The 16,356-nt window shown below is 35.3% G+C and overlaps 3 protein-coding genes across 3 annotated transcripts; all 3 read right to left on the reverse strand.

The window, feature by feature from the left end:
• Nucleotides 1-5,344: 5,344 nt before the first annotated feature.
• Nucleotides 5,345-11,031, reverse strand: LOC110774712 (outer envelope pore protein 16-4, chloroplastic). Its single transcript, XM_021979279.2, has 6 exons — nt 10,813-11,031; nt 10,677-10,728; nt 10,482-10,513; nt 10,337-10,370; nt 6,735-6,802; nt 5,345-5,783 (listed from the first exon to the last, which is right to left on the reverse strand). The coding sequence occupies exons 1-6, from the start codon at nt 10,882-10,884 to the stop codon at nt 5,649-5,651; spliced, it is 393 nt and encodes a 130-aa protein (XP_021834971.1). The 5' UTR covers nt 10,885-11,031; the 3' UTR covers nt 5,345-5,648.
• A 2,483-nt stretch (nt 11,032-13,514) lies between these two features.
• Nucleotides 13,515-14,324, reverse strand: LOC110774702 (protein FAR1-RELATED SEQUENCE 5-like). The gene has a single exon (XM_021979267.2). The coding sequence runs from the start codon at nt 14,322-14,324 to the stop codon at nt 13,515-13,517; it is 810 nt and encodes a 269-aa protein (XP_021834959.2).
• A 563-nt stretch (nt 14,325-14,887) lies between these two features.
• LOC130463577 (protein FAR1-RELATED SEQUENCE 5-like) lies at nt 14,888-16,069 on the reverse strand. The gene is made up of 2 exons (XM_056832747.1): nt 16,055-16,069; nt 14,888-16,012 (listed from the first exon to the last, which is right to left on the reverse strand). Exons 1-2 carry the CDS (start codon nt 16,067-16,069, stop codon nt 14,888-14,890), a joined length of 1,140 nt encoding a protein of 379 aa, XP_056688725.1.
• Between the last annotated feature and the right edge of the window lie 287 nt (nt 16,070-16,356).

Here is a 16,356-nt window from a genome sequence, read left to right on the forward strand (position 1 = left end):
AAACAAATAAGAGTACATCGATTAAAGTTATTTTCATTCGCATTCACCACTTGTGTCAAGCATAAGGTTATCTCACCCGCCCTTCACTTCGATAGTAATACCACTTAATACCCGCACGGCCACACAATCTTCCGTCAACCTAATTACCCGATCACTTAACACCTCTCTAGATCATTTACTTTATTGAGTTAGAGATGACTTTGAGGCGGGGTAGAACCTGCATACCCGCACCCGCCTACAATTTACATCTTCATTCCTCCATCCATGATAGAAAAGATACCCACCCCTCTCTACCCCGTCTCGAGAGGTACAAAATAAAATTCATCCTCTCTTCATCACCCTTTTTCCGTGTATCCACACCCACCCCTATACTCAGATATCCTCTGAAAATTCATTTGGTGAAGGATTAACGATACATGCGGGTCTAATTTAAAATCCATACGCCCTTTTACCCGCGACGAATACATTTTTAACCCCATTATCAAATAAACTTTCCTTAGTTGCCGCCCACGACAACAGAGGTAACATTCGCCCTCTTTTTGGTTGACACTAATTATATAATCTATTTAGACTATTAATTGTAATTTATATATCCATTTGAGGTGTTGTTATAATCGGTCTCATGTAATTACTCTCCCAATGAGTGTTTCGACCCTTGGCCAAAACAATAGTTGCATGCATGTTAATGTTGTCTTCGAACATGCCATGCCGTAGATGCTTTGGAGTACACAAAAAGTGGGACTAAAGATTACTCGAAAAACCGAAAAGGAATCAACAAAGAAAAATAAGAAAAAACACTAGGTTAGCTACTGTGTACTACTCTGGCAGTAGTCTTCACGGGTGTAAATTGGATGCTCTTGATTGGATTTTGCCAAGTCTAAATCCAATCCAAAATTTTTTGGACTTTGGATATTTGAGTCTGAGTCCGATCCAAACTCTTATCGAGTCCTAATGGTTCGATCATAATGCAAATAATATTGTTACCGATTAACTTTTCTGACACATAAAACAAAATGTACGAGTACTAAATATTGGGTATGAAATATTTTAATACCTATAACTAGAAGACTCTTCCATAAAGCTTAAAGAACTAACCATTAAGCAATAGATATAGTTGTAAATAACAATATGTCTTACCCATCAAAATACTTAGCCAAAAAATTAGTTTATAGTTCTTAAAAAAACAAAATCTTAAAATATATTAAAGCTCAATAATCAACCATCACAACGGACGAGAGAAAACAAAGAGAAAGAGGTTGATGTGGGTTTTATATGAATGTAATATTTTGGTTGATTTTTTTGGTGCACATAACTAATTAAAGGCCCAAATATCACATATTTCACAAAAGTTTTTAAATTGCATATGTTTATCTATAAATAATATCATAAACTTTGGATTTAATTGGATTTTTGGACTCCAAAGGGTTGAGTATAAGTCCAGTCCAAAAATAATTGAACCTGGTAATTTGAGTCCGAGTCCGGTCCAATTTTTTTCAAGTCCGATCCAGTCCGACAAGTTTGAAATGAATTGGATTGGACTTTGGACTTTTCTCAATCCACTTACACCCCTAGTAGTCTGGCCGTCAATGTAAGTCGTTCCATTGCCATTTCAGCTGTTGAAACTCAAAGTCATCCATGTACTGTTCCTCAGTGTCTCCCCACCCACCTTCACGTAGTTGTCAGCCACCGCCACCGCCTCCGCCTTCACGCCGTAGCCAGCCACCGCCTCCGCCTTGTTGTTCACTACACTGGTCATGTTACTCAAAGAAGCAACCTTGCTTACATTGGTCTTAGGAAACGGGACGAACTCGAACAAACCTCGAGCCTTCAACTCCAACACTTCCTCCCTAGCCTTCTTTCGATCCTTCAAAGGCGAAGTCGCTCTAAGCCACATTCCATACGGTTTCTCCTCCACCACCGCCGCCGCCGCCACCGCCGCTGCCCCCAACGGACAATCCTTATCAATATGGCCAATCACCCCACACTGAAAACAAAGCATAGGAAGCCTCTCATACTTAAACCCAACCCAAGCATCCTCCCCTACCTTATTCTTTATCCTTTGCCATCTCTTTACAGGCTTTCGAATATCCATCAAAACACGAACCCTAAACGACTTCTCCCACCCAACCTCATCAATCTCATCCACCTCCACCACCTTCCCTACCCTACTAGCCACCGCCGTCGCATCCACCACCGTGTTACTATCAAACGGCAAGTCATAAATCCGCACCCAAAACAACGAATGCGTAAATTCCACTTGCCATGCCTGCTTACTACCATCGACTTCCTTAAGCACCAATAACTGCTGATCAAAGCTCCACGGTGCACCGTCTTGTACCTTCTTCATGTCTGCCCAATGTAGGAACTGAAACATGAACAGATTATGATCCAGTGTTCGGATTACAACCCCGTTCGACAAACTCCACGAGTTCTTTAACGTTCTTTTCATGGCTTCTTCGTTGAATTTCTTGTTGGTGATGAGTTTTCCTATTAAACATAAGGATAAACGAACGTCTTTCTCCTTTGAACCTTCTACTCTAAGGTCCACGTAGTCTTCTTCCTCTTTGGATATTTTAAGGTTTTCCCAACGTGATGTTAATTCCTCCGCCATGTTTGAGCCGCCTAACAAGAACATGAGTACTTGTGAATTTTGCCAACAAACCCTATTTTCAGAGACTCCAAGGCTAGCTACTTCATTTATAATGCGCAAAACTCCTCAAATTCTTATCTTTTTAAACCCCTAAAGATCTGAAAATTATTACTCATAAATAAACTCGAGTGCACCTAGCCCAACCCGGGCGTGTGCCACTTAGCCAAGTGTACGGTGTACCCCATGGTATATACGGAGTATTCTTATTGTTCATTTTTTAACTCATTTCAAAAGGACCACAGTGTTATCAAATGAGTAAACCTAAATATAAATGCATCCGGACACATATATGGTTTTTAAAAAGACAAAAGTGTTGAATTTGAACTTTTTTTTGTAACTTATTTCTACCAATGATTTGATTGCTTTTTATAAACAAAAGTGTTGAATTTGAACATGCTGAACAAATTTTTTGTTTTTTTTTTTTAAGGTAAGAGGCATATTAGGAGACCTGCACGAGGGTAACTCCTAAGTAGTCATTTGTTACAATAGATAATGAATATAAGCTAGAGAAACTCCCTCAATCATGTTCACCACTAAATATACGTTAATAATTGAAGTAGTTGCCTCTCAAAAACAAAATACTCCGTATGACCCTAACCGTACCCAAACCATGAAAGATGAAACTCAACACTCTAGACTCTAGTACTCCATATATCTGAATTGACATAACTTGAATGGATATTTTTCACATGTATTACGAGGAGAATTGATATTTTAACAATTTCAGCATGTTTTTTTTTATGCAACAATGTTTAATAGGGTTTTCCACAAGAGTCAGATTCAAGTAGATATTTCCATACACGCTAAGGATGGGGTTATCATGTTCATCTGTTAATATTATCTGAAAACAACTCCTTGCAAAGTCTATATTAGCAAAGTCTATCATTCACCATGATTCTAGTTTGAATGGCAGAAACCACTTGAAGATAGATTATCTAAAGGACTCATGTGAATTCTCCATTACTGCTGATCTAGCTATCCCATCCGCATGCTTCACTAATGGTTAATTTGAGCATTTGGTGGATTTCTAATACTAACTGTGTGCAAGTAAAAACTATAAAAAAATTAATATTTAGAAAATATATAATTTTACATGCTATTTCGGGTTTAAATGTAATAAACACAAATATGTATTTTATATCACAAGACTAGTATTATAATGTTATATGAAATGAGATAGAAGTTTATAGGACTTTTTTTTGTTTTTTTTTGTTTTAAGGACTTAGGAAACCTATGATGGGTTGAATTCTACAGGACTTAGAAAACCTACGATGGGTAGAATCTATAGGACTTAGGAAACCTACGACTGGTAGAAGTCTATAGGACTTAGGAATCCTACGATGGGTAGAAGTCTATAAGACCTAGGAATCTTACGAATCTAGTTCGTAATATAAATAGAGGCGTACACCCCACGAATAACAGTACACAAATCAAATATAATTTCCCCCATATTTTAGCAAGAGGTTTAGGAAAGAATTTGATCGATCATCTAATTAATTAATGGAGGAAACGAATGGAGTTTTAGCACGGAACATTGAGTTATCTGAGCTCATAATTGGGTACGAAAAGAAGCTGCGGGAAAGTGCTGAATCTGTGAAAACAGCTGAGGAGCTGACATGGACATTGAAGATGGAGCTTTATGTTGTAAAGCGCGAAAAGGATTTGCTTCAGAAATCTGAGAAAAGAGCTCATGAACAAGTTGAAGATTTGCGTAAGAGGGTATACAGCCTTGAAACTACTTTGGAAGCCATACTAAATACACAGCAATGAAGATTCAAAGAGAATGGGCTTAAGTTTCCTAAGTCCTTTAGATTTCTATAATTTATCTCATATTCATATGATATTTTATTCTATAGGATAACTACATTGATTCTTGTTTGTTGATTCTTGTACGTGTTAAGATTGTTATGTATTTATGTGTCATTACGTAATACGGAGTAGTAATATGCAATTATTTTTTATATTAAAAAAATATTTGTGAGATGAATTTTGGAGGTAGAGGAACAATTTCTTCATATATATACGCAATTTGTATCTTAGTCAATGAAATTATAAGCAAGTTACTTCATTAAAAAATTATAAATAATTAATATTTAGAAAATATATTTAGAAAACAAATGGTGTGATATTTCCGGAACGGAGAAAGTATGATTCTCCAACCAGCATTTTCAATACCTCAATTTGCTTTTAAATCACGAAAATTTTAGGTATTAGAAGTTGTAGGACAGTTAACATACTTGGGAAAATGCTTAGTGGCCTGGTTCTTACAAATTCTTAACTTGCTAATCTAATATTAACTGCTAATGATACATGCTAATTGCTGCTTGCTCAATAAGGCCTCTGCAAATAGCAAATTGCTGAACAGGCTTGGATATTTTCCATTTTACATGTCTTCTCCTTGAACAAGGCATCAAGTATAAGAAGTCCGATGCAAATTATTGAGTAAGGAGTTTAAGATGTACCTAAATAAACATGAATATTTGTTTCGGGACATCCAAAAGCAAATACCGCAAATATGAAGCAGGACACATTGTATAGCAGAGACACCCACGCTACAGAGATTAACAACAAGATGTATCCGACAAAAGTTAATTAACCATATTTTCAGCAAGGCAACGAGCAACAGAGCAAAAATGTGAGTTCTGAATACGACACACCAGTACGTTTTAGAGATGGAAAAGGCTTCCAAGTAGCTGAAAGTAGCACCAAACACTTGTAACAGACAATATATTCTTTTGGGGAACAGGCAAACCGCCACATATGGCTGTCTTAACTCATTCGATACAAGCATATCTGTATAATCACCTTGACTCATACTCTAGTGTTAAGTGTTAACAGATTAACTGATCTATGCAAGAACCTAGAATCAAAATTAATCACTTCAACAAGAAAGCAATCATGTAACCATATGGGCAAACTGAAAATAAAAGACAAAAAAAAAAGTAGATTGTCAATTCAACCTTAGTCCTCCGACTTCCTCAGAAAGATAATGTCAAAATCACAAAGTCCTGGAATAATCAGCTGCAGCTCCTAGAATGGAAAGAAGGGCAGCCATCCCAGCAATCTCCTTCTTGCTACGAGTCCCAACAGCAATAGCAGCTCCAACTATAGCACCTGCACCTGCAGCATTAACCTGCACAACAAGACCTACTCAATTTGTATTGGATCAAATGACATGCAACTGCTAGGCGCTAGCCTTGAATTTTTTTTTTTCTAGTAGAATCCGATCTTTTTCATACATGATATATATCACAAATTTGTTCCAAGGAAAAAGAATTGTAACAGATAAGCATTTTCTTACAAAAACACTATACAGTTTACAGTGGTAATAAACATTTTTTCACAAAGAAGACTGGAACAGGAACTCCAACCTCCAACCTCTAAGGAATTATACTATCCAAGTGCTAAGAATGCTCTAATTTACAGTCACTTGACAAATTTTATGTTTTTTATTTCCCTTGCAGTATATTTATTTGAGAAAATATATGCCCACGACTCAACATGACTTCTTTTTCTATTTTCCTTTGATCCCTATAGCGTTCTTTTTTTAACATCTTTGTGCTTCTTCTTTAAACTGACCTTGTTTTCTTGTTCCCTATATTCCGTGTCTCCTTACACTCACCCTCACTTTATGAATTTACGTGTTTACTCTATTTAACATAACCTTTTTACTTTTCTTGCTTCACGTTTCATGAACGGTTCCTTATGACGGTTCATGTTAGCCGACCCCAAATCATTTTGGGACTAAGGCTTTGTTGTTACAAAATATCAACTGTCTAAGTCTAAGGCTGTGGTTCTATGGGAGAACTAAAATATATCAACGGTATCTTATCGTGGGTTTTTCCTTCTTCCTTCTAAAACATGGTTGATTAAGTATTCTTCATTCAAGAGTTTTATTGCTGCAGATTATTTAAGAGAACGTTTAAAAAGTTAAACCAATAATGCAATTTACTAGACATTATTCTTGAAATCAGTAAACATTTTCTACTCCCTTTTGATGAAGGAATGACTGAATGAGTTGAATTTGAGCCACCCCTCATAGAGGAAGAATTTGTGAATTTTGAAAACTACGGAAACTACTTACCGCGTCTGCACGCCCTCGATAAGTTTGGATACCACAGCGAGCCACAGTAAAAATCCCAGAAAAAATTCCTAGTTCAAAGGGAAATTGAAAAGCGTAAGATTAAATACAATAAAAAACAAGCTAAGAAGGATCATGTGCCAGACGAAGGAGTAAGGGTCAAATAATAACTTGATACATCAAAGAACAGGACCAAGTCTTCAAATCAATGATAAAACATGCAGTAGAATAACCAAGTTGTCATTTGTTCTGAACCCAATATAACTTTCAAGAAGCTAGGCATTGATGAGTGAACAGTCACCAAAGGAAAGTTTTTCGACAACTCTGTGGTTACTACATTTTCTTTTTTATTGAAGCACAATGGTTATGATATACTTCGTATCATATATGAACAAGTCAAACAATGAATATTAGTCACAACTCACAACACCATCTCCTTCACAGGTCTGCGGAACACAAGGATCAATAAATATAGAGCTCCAACTAAACTAATACTTCATCCCAAAATATTTCCATTCTCTGTTGTAAGTCAGAAAGTTCCAGCTCGTTTGCTTTTCATGAGAAGTTGAAAACAGGTTGAAATCAGTCAACCAAGCTAACCAAAACAAACTTGTGAAGATACTGACGAGCATAGATTCTCATCATCCCTCACGGCATCATCAAAGATATCACAAATCCACAATAAACGGTCCAACAAATTTCTGAACTCTCAACGATAAGGATATAAAATATGAAACACTATCCCACTAAGGTTATAAGCCTATAAAAATCATCACTTTATTAAGTCGGTGAACTGAAGTTAACCCACAGCATCAACCATATTTTTCCTAAATCCTAAGGAGGCGTTTGGTTTGTGTAATGGTATTGGTTTGGAATCAGGAATGAAACCATTGTGGTATGGGGTTGGAACTTGATTCCTAATACCGTGTGTTTGGTTATATCCGGGAATGAATATTTTTCTTTTATTTGATACCTATAGGTTTGGTATGAGCCATACCAACCTCCCCCGATTTCTAAACCCCATAACTTGTGGGTTTGAGGTATGGGTTTAGAATATGAATTTTTCAAAACCAAACACAAGGTATGGATTTTGATAATTCCAAACCCATATCTCATACCAAAAATCCGCGAACCAAACGCCCTCATACATCAACTGAAGCCTTTGGATCCAACGCCATTCCTTTAAGAAGATCTAGAAATTCAGAGTAAACCATCCATTACTCGAGGATCCCCCCCCCCCCCCCCCCCCCCCCACCCCCACCCCCACCACCACCACCAAAAAAAATGGACATGTAGTTATAAATTCAGATTGCAGCATTTTGATGGCCAAACATTCTGGTAAAGGGCCTAAAGGCTAATTGGCAGCCTTGTGTTGGATCATTTTAATTTTGAGGAGTATTTCCAAAAGCATAAAAGAAAGTGAACCTCTTATTAAGTATGTGATGAAGAAAGATATAATGAAATGAAAACGAAGAACAAGGAAATAAAATTAAAAGGAAGGTTTTTATAACATGGGCCAGAGAAACAACTTTAGGCAGAACAAATTCCCAATATTAACACACACAAAAGACACAGTAAGAAAAAGTGTCTGAGCTAGGGTGAAATGGTGCCTGATACAAGTCCAAAAGTATTACTTCGTATCATGCAATAAGATGCTCTTTAGTCTTTATCACCATATCTCATGCAGACAAGAATGAAGTTCAAGGTACACTCTCATGTTTGCATCCAAGTTAGTTGGAATTTTCAGTTCACCTCAAGTAGTTATGTCAAATAATACTCCAAGTCTCCTACAAGGATTAGAAGTTTGGGACCACTACTACCCACTCCCTCAGTCCCTAAAAAATTTCCCCAATTTCCTTTTCGGTTCGTCTCTTTGAGTTTGCCCCATACCATTTATAGTATGTGGTCCTCACATGTTTCCTCTCACATTCTATTATTTATATTAGCAAAAAGACAAAACTACCAACCCACATGCTTTCGTTTTGCATTCTATCTTAATAAAGTGAAAATAGACATGTAACAGCCCACCCTTAACGAGCTGCTTGCAAGTTACAAATTAACACCTGCTAAACAAACTTTAACTCTTCAAACAACTTCAAAGATTTAATCACGGGCTTAGATCTCAAAGACACTAATTAAAACTCTTAAACTTAATTAATTATTAAAAAAAAATTCGGCAGCACTTCCCTTAAATATGGACAACCTAAAACATTGCTTAGGATATTACGTCAGATTTTCTTTCACCTGCTTCAATTACAACATTCCAACATAACATTTCCCAAAACAACACCAGGGTGTCACTGTGACAGCGCACACTTAATGAGCTACTTCTAATCTCACTTAAACTTGAACCAAACAACTTGACTTAACTACAACTCTAACACGGATATGTAATCCATAAATAATAAACTACAATTAACCCCGCTATATAATCTGAACTCCTCCAACAACTTCAAAGAGTCAATCACAAGCTTAATCAACAACAATGACCCAAAAAGATTACCTACGTACAATAAATTACAACCAACTTAATAATAAGTTGAGAAAGCTTCGGTTACGACTTTGATAACTAAAATCGTAACAGCCCACCCTTAACGAGCTGCTTGCAAGTTACAAATTAACACCTGCTAAACAAACTTTAACTCTTCAAACAACTTCAAAGATTTAATCACGGGCTTAGATCTCAAAGACACTAATTAAAACTCTTTTTGAACTTGTAAAATATTTATTTGTGGTATGGGGCAATCTTTTAGGGACGGAGGGAGTATTCCTTAAGCCCACAAACTGAAAAAGGCAATCTATAACATTGAAGCAGTATATTTTTGGCCTATTTCAGCAAATTAAGTGGCGAGTTACAAACCCATACCCAATCTCATACTAGAGAATTAGGTAACTATGGTAGGGTAGTTGACACCTCTATATAGATCAAAAAATATGGAAAACTTCCATACATTAGTCGAGTCTGACACCACGACACATACTCAATTAACCATGCCCGATATAAGTACCAAGTACTATAACTGTAGGTTTGCAACCAAAGGTACCAAACAACCTTCTGATAAATAACATAGAATGAGAAGGAATAAACTTCATCATACATTCCTATGATGTGAAACCAGAAATCACATAATGGACATCCAAAATGGGATTGAATTACTAATTGCATATTGCAGTATTTTCTCAAGTGTCCAATGGACTACAGTTAGTGGTTGTATTCAACTACCAAGACAAGAGCCATTACAACCTATTGGACATTCGGATTTAGTTCTAAAAGATTTCTTATTGTCCCAATAGCTGATCAGAAGCGCTAAAACTCTACCCATGAATTAGTGCAATACATGTATCCTTTTTTGCAACATTCTTGATAAGCAACAACATCTCCCTTACTCCCTAGCAGTTGACAGAATCCCATCTCACTACATCAACCAACTATTACAGTTCCTGCCCGTTACTACCTCTGTCTCTAACCAAATTATAGACGCCGATACACAAGCAAATACAATATTTCTACACATTAAGTATCTGAAACTTTCTTAAGATGCTTTAATTGACTAAATAGCAAATTGAAAATAGGCAAACACACTTAACTTTCATAAAAATATTACCACATTGAACGCTATTTACACCAATTGATTTCGCCTGCATTTCAAATCATAATAACATCAGATAAATGCATATTAAAACAGACAAAAACAAAATTATACCCTGAACATCATTCTCTCTGAATTTCGAGCTGCATCAGATTCTTACCAAAAACGAGGCCCGAGCAAACCCAGCAAGACCTGCATTATCAAATTTCAAATGTAACAATAAAAACCCAAATCAAAGAAACAAACCATCCTACTGTTAACAAACAAATTATTTCAACAAATTAACAAAAAGCATTTCTTCAATCAGAAAGTATAATAACCCATGATCAATTTTACTATTTATTGGATAAATTACCTAATTTGGTAGCCTCAGATGGTCCAGAACACAAACCCCAGAGTGCCCCTGCCTGTAAAATTATCAAAAAAAAAGAAATTAGAAAGTAAAGTTGAGAAATTAAATGAAGAAAAAAAAAAAGGATTGAATGACATACGGTTCCAACACGAACAATTGATTCAACGACAAAAGAAGAGCAAGGAGTGTCTTCCTCAATCTTGGTTTCCATATCTCATATCCTCCTCTTCTTACTCCCGGGCAATTTAGCGAATACGGAGAAGAACTCTTTGCTACTGAAAGTTTTACTCGGAGTTTGTCAAAGTTTTCACAGGGGGGTTTTTCCGAGCTGCTGTTTGCCTGTATGGCTGTATATTGATTATTGAGGGGTTAAAATAGCGCAATTTAGATGGTGGACCATGGTGCACATAGAGTATGGTACATCATCTTAAGAACACTAGTATATAATAGAATATCGGTTTATGAGAAAAGAACATGAATATTTTTTATTTAAGTTTTTAATAAATAGTAAAATAATATATTATTTTTATAACAAAAAAGTGAAATATTATATCGCATGTTCTTTTGTCGTAGTGTCATGTTCTTTTGCTTATGCACGTATGTTCTTTTGGTGCACCATGCTCTATGTACACCACGGTCTATAGTCCACAGATTGAATCTTGGTGCACCATTCTCTATGTGCACCATGGTCCATAGTCCACGGATTGAATAAAATAGAACATTTGGGGGGGGGAGCAAAAATACACAATGGGGTTTTTATTTGACACCAGCGTTTTTTCTAGAATACCCGCATTTATTATGCAAAAGTACGAATTTATCCTTCATAAGATAATCAACCCCTCCCCCTTCTCAACCTCTCTCCAAATCCGACAACCCTCTCATCTCCGTCACATTACCCATCTTCGTTGGTGGTCTCCCTCCTCATTTCCCTTTCATGCTTTGATCTACTGCCCTAACCTCCCTCCTTGAAATTATCCTCACCTCCTCTAACACCCTTCTCGAAATGTTATCCCTTCACATTAAAAATTTAGAAAAATTTAGTCACCGGGGGGAAGACCAGAAAAGTTGATTCCTAATAATTAAGATAATTTAAGTGAAACAAAACATAACATTATTTTCTGAAAATAAAAATTTAAAATTGTTTAAAATGCGGGACCGTCGTATCGCTGGCGTGAAACCCATGCAGTATCCTTAAGAAAAATTGCTTTTCTTTTGAACTCTTACCTCCGGCGACAGAGGCGACTACGCCAAGGAGGACCACGACGTTGAAGGAATGTCCTCATTCACGGTGGTACTAGTATTTTATACACGCGATACATGCGTGGAATTTAGAATGCATATAAATCAATATTAATAAATCAATATTTTAGATTTATTAAATATAAAGGTAACTTTTAAGTATTTTGAGTGAACTTTTTATTTCGGCGTACAGTATTTATTATACACCACTTATTAACAAGAATTTGTGCAATTTATATGGTGATATGTAAATTTCTGTATTTAAGTAAAAGAAAAATGAGTTTTTTTTTTGGGATTCAAATGAGGGTTTCAATCCAAAGAAAGAAAATAAGAGAAAAGAATAATGAGTTTTTATAGTCTAGAATATCTTTTAATTTCATAAATCTTGCAACTTTTAAATAGTAAAAGGTATATGGAGGTAAGTATTAAAAAAAAAATAACACATAATATCTTCTACTCCTTATTTGCAGTAAAAATCTTCAATTCAAATAAATTGCAAAAGTTGATCACATCCATATTTTTAAAAAAAAATTGGAAAGCATAACTAACTGTATAGAATTGCCGAAATTAAGCAATATTTTTTTATTCTTTTTTAACGGAATATTTCTTTTTATTTTCATTGAAAGTAATTTAAAAAAAAAATTAAACCGGAAGATTTATTTATTTAAATTTCTTAATTAGAAAAATAAAATAAAATACAATTAAAAAATATTTAAGGATTAATTTCGTCTTTTCATTATAAGTTTATTGAGTGATTCAAACAAAAAGAACGGAGGAATATAGCTCTTCAAGGAACATTAATGGTGATTTTGAAAAACAAAAATCATGATATTGTACTTTGTGTTTTTAAAACTTAAACACGCTATAGTGATTTTTAATCACATAAACTCAAGGTTGCGTGACTTGCGTCTAATTTTCTATAAGTTTTTATTTATTGATTTTTTACCATTTGCTAACTTAAGTAAGCTTTTTATATGATAATTCATTATTTATACAACATTTGATATCGAAAAGGGTAATGTGAATTAATGTGATAATATTGTAATTTTACGTTGGTTTCATGGTGTCTATGTTGGTGATGATTAATGATTGAAGAGGATGAAGTTGATTAATAAAAGAAGATGACTGGTGCAATGAAGTATCAGTAACAGTCCCGCCAATTTTATTTTATTTTAACAAGTAATCGTAAATGAAGGCATTTAATATTTATACGGTAAGTCTTTCCGATTTTTTTTTTAATAATTTGCTTTTCAATTACTAAGGGTATAATGGACTATTCCAAAGGGGACACCAAAAGTGATTTTACGAAAATAACCCCACCTCTTCACTTATATAATAAAGATAGAGATATGTTGTTTCTCGATGGGAGATGGAGATAGCTCTTTCTACTAAACGTTGGCAAGATGGAGATGATGATAATGGTGGTGTTGCTTCTCCAACCCAAAGAAGATGGTTGTGATGATGATGGCATGTGATAATGATGACAAGTGAAGATGATGGTGGTCGGGGGGATGAAGATGGTGAGTAAAAAGGTGTATTCGATCCAGTCTAATTGAACTTTTCGGGCTGCCAGAAAATATGTGTCGGTTGTTGGAGTTCTCGCTAGAATCGGGGGAGGTGAAAGATGAGATGAGAGGGGGTGAGAAATGGGTTGACAACCTTCTTAGGGACTCGCCTACCATAAACTTTACCAATATTCTCCAAACTTTGGGACATGAGTCCATGCTCATCCTCTGTGATGGATTTTGACTTCACACTTAGGTCAGAAAGAGAACTCAACACCTCATCAAAAAACTTATCATTTGTCATTGTCACTGTTGAGATAGGTTCGAAAGTATTATGCAATTTTTCATATCTTTTCATCTCCTTAGGTTTTTTCTTAAGTAACGAATAATAAGGAACCGGTATCTTAAGATACTTCCTAGGCAAGTCTTTTCTCCATCGATCTAAAATGTACCGTTCTGGTACATAATTGCATTCCTCTTCGTGAAATACCCGCAATGAGTGACTACACATAATCCCTTTAAATTCGAAATTCTTGCAATCACATCTTACTTCTAGAGTTCCCTTATCCATAGTCACTTGAAAAATTGTGCGTTTAGTTCGACCATACCATTGTCTTCTCACTATGACATCATATACACATTGTTTTTCATCATCAGAAATCTTTGTAGCATTGTTGTAACTCATGTTTTTCACTTCTTGTTGAAATTCAAAGAATTTTCTAGATGTGTATAATTGAAACACATGTTCAAATATATGGTCGGTTGCACAATGCAGTGGTGGATCGTTCGAATTAAATGTCTCCTTATCCTCTTCTTTCACTCTTTTAGCTAATGCAAATCCAAATTGCTCCACAAATTGTTTAAGAGTGGTGTTGATATTGAGAAATCCTTTAAAAAAGAAGTCCATACCTTCGCTCCTTTGAGTGCTAGACATGCCGGCCCAAAATTTATCCTTGAAATATATAGGCACCCATCGATCTCTTTGGGCATACATGTTCCTACACCAATCGTAACTCTCAAGGCTAAAGGCTTTGATCCAATCTTGCCACGCTTCTTCAAACTCTGAAATGGTAAGCGAATCATGGAGAACAATTTTTTATCCTTTACGAACATCATTCCATTTTAGATGCTTACTGAGATGCTTCTGTGCATTTCTCACTACATGCCACAAGCACTATCTATGATGAGTGTTTGGAAACACCTTAGCTACGACATTACCTATAAATCAGACGTGCATATAAGTTAGGTGGATAATAATAACACATATATTATAAAAATTTTGTTACAAGAAAAGTATAAGAAAACCATAACATTATGAAAAGGAAAGTAGCAAATAATTATAAATCAGAAAGTTATGAATGGGAATTAGAGAACATAATAAACCTAATTACTTTTTATCTACTTAAGAGAAATTCAAAGCATAATCTAAATACAATACTCAGAAATAAATATAAAAGCATAATAGAAATACTAACCAATAGCTTGGCATTGATCAGTTAGGATACCAATTGGAGCCTTCCCGGACATGCATGTCATCCATGCATTAAACAACCATACGAAATTTTCAGTCGCTTCTCCGGCTAACAAGGCACGACCAAAAAGAATCGATTGACCATGATTATTTACTCCAATGAATGGAGAAAACGGCATCTTATACCTATTTGAGATATAAGTTGTATCAAATGACAAGATATCACCAAAGTCTTTGTATGCCGATCTACTCCTACCATCCGCCCAAAAAACGTTCCTCAATGAGCTATCCTCGTTAGTGTCGTACATGTAAAAGAAATTTGAATTGCTTAATATCATTTCGTAGAAATGTCTCCTCATCGCAACAAAGTCTCCTTGTTGTAAACTTAGACTTCTAGTCTTACTTATTAAATTGCGACAATCTCTCTCGTCAAAAGGAACATTGTTATGGCCACCATACTTTACTACAAATGAGTTATAATTCTTTGCAATAGGAACACCGACCGTGTCATTTTCCAGAATTGTTCTCTTATTTCTCTCACTGATGAATTTATAATTTCTCATGAATTTTGTATTATTCAGATCACAAGGGTGGTTATGCTCTAACAGTACTCTAGTTAGCTTCCATAAACCATCAGAACAAAGTGATGCGTTTACCTTAAACTGACATCCTGTAATGGTAGACTTAGTTGCTCGTTGAGGATTATTTGACTTTGATTTGAACTTTCCTTCTTTTGAACAAACTAACCTCAATCTCTTGCAATCACTAAAGTCTTCTATATGTCGATTTCGTTCAATAGAAATTTCCGTTGTCATAGTTCCCGATTTTTCTATTCTTTCGGAACTTCTGATTCTAATTTGAAATCCATTAGAATGCGCGTATTCATGACAATGGTTTATCACTCCATCAGCAGAATCAAAGGCCATCCATACATACGGAGGAGTGATATTATTTTCACAATCTAATTCAACATCTTCATGAATCATATTGTCTAAATCATCACCAATTACAACTCCTTCACCATCAACAAAATCAGAATTTGCATCTGCACCATTGTCTAAGTTTATGTTAAACACATCATCAGATTCATCACTATCAAGTTCCAAATTAACCACACATTCATTCTCGTCATGTTAGACAGAATATTCAATATTCAAATCAAATACCCGTGAAGGATCCATCTGCATTAAATACATAACATGAGTAGATCAATAGTGATATACTCCCTCTGTTACTTTAAGTTCTATTCATTTGGAAAAATGGGTGGTTTTTAAGAAAATTGGAATCTTGGTTTGTATGGGTATAAGTGTAATGATTGGGTGTAAGAGAAATGATTGTGTGTAAGAATGTGTAAGAGATTCTTTTTAAAGAATAAAGTAAGGAGAGAGAAAATATTAAAGAATTAAGGGAAAGGGGATATTTTCATTTAAATATTCAAAAATCTGAAAAAAATTGATTGAAGTAGGGA

Source organism: Spinacia oleracea, chromosome 6 (assembly GCF_020520425.1).
Source record: "Spinacia oleracea cultivar Varoflay chromosome 6, BTI_SOV_V1, whole genome shotgun sequence".
NCBI lineage: Eukaryota > Viridiplantae > Streptophyta > Magnoliopsida > Caryophyllales > Amaranthaceae > Spinacia > Spinacia oleracea.